Source organism: Maudiozyma barnettii (genome assembly GCF_903064755.1).
Source record: "Maudiozyma barnettii strain CLIB 1767 genome assembly, contig: KABA2_05, whole genome shotgun sequence".
NCBI classification, from domain to species: domain Eukaryota; kingdom Fungi; phylum Ascomycota; class Saccharomycetes; order Saccharomycetales; family Saccharomycetaceae; genus Maudiozyma; species Maudiozyma barnettii.
In genome coordinates this window covers 1,098,287-1,103,630 of record NW_024545242.1, presented here as the reverse complement: position 1 = coordinate 1,103,630, position 5,344 = coordinate 1,098,287, and the positions used below count along the sequence as shown (strand labels likewise).

The 5,344-nt window shown below is 33.3% G+C and overlaps 1 protein-coding gene across 1 annotated transcript; it reads right to left on the bottom strand.

Moving 5' to 3' along the window:
- Nucleotides 1–2,638: 2,638 nt before the first annotated feature.
- KABA2_05S10802 (uncharacterized protein) lies at nt 2,639–5,089 on the bottom strand (the record flags this gene model as incomplete). The annotated part of the gene is made up of 1 exon (XM_041551115.1): nt 2,639–5,089. One exon carries the CDS (start codon nt 5,087–5,089, stop codon nt 2,639–2,641), a length of 2,451 nt encoding a protein of 816 aa, XP_041407049.1.
- Between the last annotated feature and the right edge of the window lie 255 nt (nt 5,090–5,344).

Genomic DNA, 5,344 nt, shown 5'->3' with positions numbered 1-5,344 from the left:
TTCTTTTGGATAATCCTTATTGCCGTTTTAGGACAACAAACATCAAAAGAGCTGGTCTTTTAAAAACACACAGACGAAGAGAGGAAGAACTGAGATGCATTACACCCAAGGATCGTCGTTCTTTCGTAGTTGGGTCAGGCGAGTTAACAACCAAGCCGTGGAAAAAACAAATATTGAATAGATTGTCCAGAATTGAAGATCCACGGAATTCAAAGGTTTGGTACACATAACGATCATCCCACATATGTTTTCCCTGTCATCTCCTCGAAGCTCTTCCTTAGAATTAATAGACTCACATATTTGTTGATCCAGTTCTGTATATACTTCCTTCTTCCCCAAATTAAATTCCAAATTTAGGTGTTCTACGATGAATATTAGAGGGAATATTACCACTAGACGTACCCAACTTTCAATCATATATTACTACGGTCATCGTGTTTTCTGTTTTATGTTACTGCATTGTATGTTTTCATCATTTTGATACTTCCGCATAATAGGCCTACTAACGTATGCGTTGAACCCGAGAGAAATAAGTTGTCATAATGAATAACAAAACTGCAAAATAGAAGACATCAAATCAAAACTATTGACCTAATATCGTACATTGTTAAGTAAGCGACTCTGATTTGTCTGTTTGTTGAATTGCACGATTTTGTAAGTGGAATAACGAACCGTAGTTAAGAATACGCTACGAATTTAATATTGGGCAAATCAAATGCTAAATAAATAATACAACCCAGGAATCAGTACTACGATAGAATATATCATTTTGGTATACTTTTCAACTACTACCGATACATTTTTGCATACTTGTCGTTTTTAATCAAACACTCTGATGCCATTTCAGTCGAACTAATGAGATAAAGTCGCAACCAGGAAACATACAATGATTAAGTCGTTTACAGTAATACAATTGATAATTCACTCTGCTATTGTTAAGAAAATAGGATATTGCATCTCTTGTTCATCCTGAAATGTTCTGCTACATTCACTGTATTCTGTGAAATAGTCCGACCGACTATTTCGGCTGGCATGAAACTTCTTATATCTTCGTCTTTTTTTTTTTATCAGTTATGCACTTCACCATATCAAATCGAAAAATCGTAACAAATTTCTATGGCATCGCGAAAAATAAAACTTGTATTAAGAAATACGAACCACATTGAATCAAAGACATACAAAAGAGAGTCGTTATTTTGCCGAATTAGTCTGATATGCAACTGAAATTGAAATTTAAAAATTATATCTAACGTATGAAGTATTCTCAATGATCGTAACACTATATTTGGAGAAGATTATTTACGCTTCTGAGACCGAAAACAGATTACCGATTGCTATCTGCCCAAATACATTCCGTAGCAATATAATGAAATGATAAATATTGTTACTTGGAACAAGATAACTTTATTAGTTGTACATTTATGGCCAGAAATGTACTCACCTACATATAATAATTAAAATATGAGAAGGCCTCTTATTCTTTTAATGAGTTAAAACAACTAAAGTAGGCAATATGGCATAATATTACTGTGATCTTACTCTGGTGTTACAATAATAGCAGTCCATTTGAAATAGATCAAACTCAAAACCCTAACTAAAATATAGATATTACTGAATAAAGGAAATGCAAACATACTGCTGAAATAAATAGACTGCAATTATGTTGGACCACCAAATCTCAAATATCCTAATAAGACCTAAACAATACGTAAGGAAATTATGAGAGAAATACTAGGTAATAATTAGGTAAAAAGAGAAATAGAATTTCAAGAAAATAATAATATATAAACACAAAGAATTCTGAACTTACATTCTCAGTTAAAATCTGTTCGCTCTATATTTTTTTATGTAATAGTAAAAACCGCTTACAAATAATACTTGCTTTATTATAACCCTTCGCATTTAAACTGCTACTAAATCTCTTACCATAACAATGGACAGTGAATGAATCCAAATCTAACTCTACTATACAATCTCCAGTTCCATCTGACCAAAAATTGTCTAATTATAGCTCTATCAAATGGATACTCTTATTTTTAGCTTCTTCTAATAACTCTTATTTATTTAAGGGAAACAATCTGGTGTAACCAACCACCTAAAGCAAGATTCTTTTGGTTTAAATATATCTTATTTTAGAACAAATAACAATGTTTACTCTAATCTTAGACTTAATGGGACTTCATTAAGAAAAGAGGAAACAAACTCAGTTTAAGAAACGTAGTATATCTTATATTGATTGTTTGAGGATTAGTACTGCCTATGTCTCTTCTACATTATCTGTCATCCAAACGACACGATAGATAATGTTTGACTTTATATGATGAGACCAACCTTCATTGCAGACCTTTAAGATAAATATTTGGGATATTCTTTTTGGAAATTTCCCAATTACTCACAGTAGGGCAATAAAATGATATTATTCAAGAATCTATTAAGAAACAGTTCGTAATATGCTAAACGTAGTCAATTACCGAAACCATAAATGTCTCAATTACAATACAGACAATATAAAACATTTTAGTAATTAATACATGACGCTAAAAGTGAACTTGAAAATTATTATTTATTATTTATTGATGAAATTAATTCATGTGAAACTAAAAAAATGTTGCTAGATATCATTCATAACAACTTATAATTATATTAAAACCTGAACAATCAATGACAGCATACCCAATAAACCGATTGATAATGAGTTACTTGATCCAGCAAAATCGGAAACACCAGCACTTGTGCTTTGCAAATCACTTGAATCAAGTTGTACAATATTGCTATATTGTACATTCCCACTGCTGCTTATTAATGATTTAGTATTGTGTCCCGGGTCATTATCTGTTACAAATTGAGATGCTGTAAGACTATCGGATTTGAAATCACCATTATATGCTGTCTCGCTATCAAGTACTGTATTTCTAGACGTATCGGAATTTGTCATAAATGATGCAGATATGGCGTTTTTTTGAGTACTCGATGTTGATTGGTCGTTAGGTTCTTTTCGTTCCGACATATGTTTTGTTGCAATGGATGATACAATACCTGTCGTCGTTGTTGGGGTAAAATAACCAGTTTTCCTGGACATCTTGGTAGAAGTACCAGTGATATCCTGTGAATTTGAATTAACTATCATAGCTGCGCGAGATATACGATCAGTAGGTTTTTCATGAAGACCAGATGTAGAACTTAAATAAGTAGATTCCCTGCTTGAAGGATTAACGGTGATATCATTTATGTGTGATTTGTAACCTTCCCCAACTTGCGACAAAGTTGAAATTGAATCAGTGTTAGATAAGTCAGGTCTATTATGACCAGATGTTGAAGTAGCATCAAAATTAGCAGATGATAAATATATAGCGGGTCTAGTTGTAGTTGATAAAGAATTTTTTCCCAAATTGCCGTTGGCCAAAGATGACTCTTTTGTCAATGGTGCAATACTCGATGATATCTTTGCAGTGTCAGTGTTTTGGGATGTCGGGTTTTTGTCGGAATTACCGTTGACAGATGATACAACTTTGGTCTCACGACTTATATCAGAAGATACCCCTTTTACAGGAGCACTGATAATGGAAGATGACCTTTTGATTGGATTAACATCACCAGTTGACGTTTCAACTAGAACAACACTACCGGAAGATATTTCCACTGAATCCATACTCTTGGTTGATTTTACCGACTTAGTATTAAAAGATGATTGTGACTCAATGGAGTTAATAACATCAGATGATGAATTTTCTACAGCATTACTGGTGAAAAGTGATGCCTTTCCAGTTGGAACATTAGTAGATAACGCTACTTCATTTGAGTTACTTCCACGAGCAGATGATTTAATGGCGCTTTTAGTAGTTCCAGATGATTCTGCGATCGAACTACTAATAGTAGAAGACGATTCCGGGATCGAACTGCTGATAATTATTGAAGATGATGATAGGATCGAACTACTAATAGTAGAAGACGATTCTGGGATCGAACTGCTGATAATTGTTGAAGATGATGATAGGATCGAACTACTAATAGTAGAAGATGATTCCGGGATCGAACTACTAATAGTAGAAGATGATTCCAGGATCGAACTACTAAAAGTAGAAGATGATATGACTATTGAACTTGTCAAAACGACAGATGAAGAACTTACAAAAGAACTAGTAGATGATTTAGTTGGAGTAACCCCTGGGATTGGTAAAACGACAACATATACAGTTTCTGTTGTTTTAATACCATTTGTACCTGTTATTGTCGTTACGTATGTGGACATTGTAGTCGTTGAATAAACAACAGACCGTTCATACGTAGTTGTAGTTGCTAATGCTGGACAGTTTTCTGGATATTCAACCGCGTTAATATCTGACCAGTCTAAACCATCATAATCCATGGTAACAAAATTGGATGCATCTAACGCAATAGTTTGATCCCCAACTTCAAACCAAATAGATAAATCTAGAGCTTTTTGAAGACTCATTGAGGTAATCGTTATTGGATATGCACGACCTGCAATTAATGAACCCATGTTAAACGCGCCAGCACTAGTACCCTCAGTTATAAGTGCAGCTGAATAGGTATTTGTTGGCGCGATAGTATAATCGAATTGATTACAAGTCGCATCGCCTGCATCATCTGTAGTAATATAAGTCTTTCCTATTAAACTGATCCCTGAAGAATAATATTCAGGAATATACGTATTGTCAGAATCAAAAGTGGCATATGCGACGTTATAAAAATAGTAGGTACCATTCACTGGAGGGATAAAATATCCTCTTGCTTCAACGATGAATTGTGTTGCGTCGATCTTTTCCCCATAGACAGTTATATTAGTGTTATCTTTGAAAGATATGCTAAAATCTGTAACACCATTCACTGTTGTCAAATAAGTTACATTAGGGTCAGTTAAAAATGTTTCATATCTTAAATAAAGAGAATCTTTACTGTATAGAGCATAGTTTTCAGAGGATACCGGATCACCTGTTGGTGGATCTCGAGAAAGGGCGTATATTTTAGCAGTCAACCCTGGTGACACATGAGCTGTACCCAAATCATAAGTATAACTTTGACTAAACCTCACTAATGACAACAGGAATGAAATTGTTATGAACAACATTGAATGTTTAATAGTATTATTACACGTATGTATATTTTAGTATTATTATACGTATATATATTTTCTCCGTAGCATTAGTTATATAAATCATTTCTTAACTTCTTATGTTTAGACAAGGGAAGAGGATAATAGAATCTGTAAAATTTTGGCATCTCATTCTCACTTATATAGTGCTAGTCATTTTATTTTAATATTTTTAAACTTTTCTATTTAAGTAGTAAGAATAATAAATTATATCAATATAAGAAGAACAAA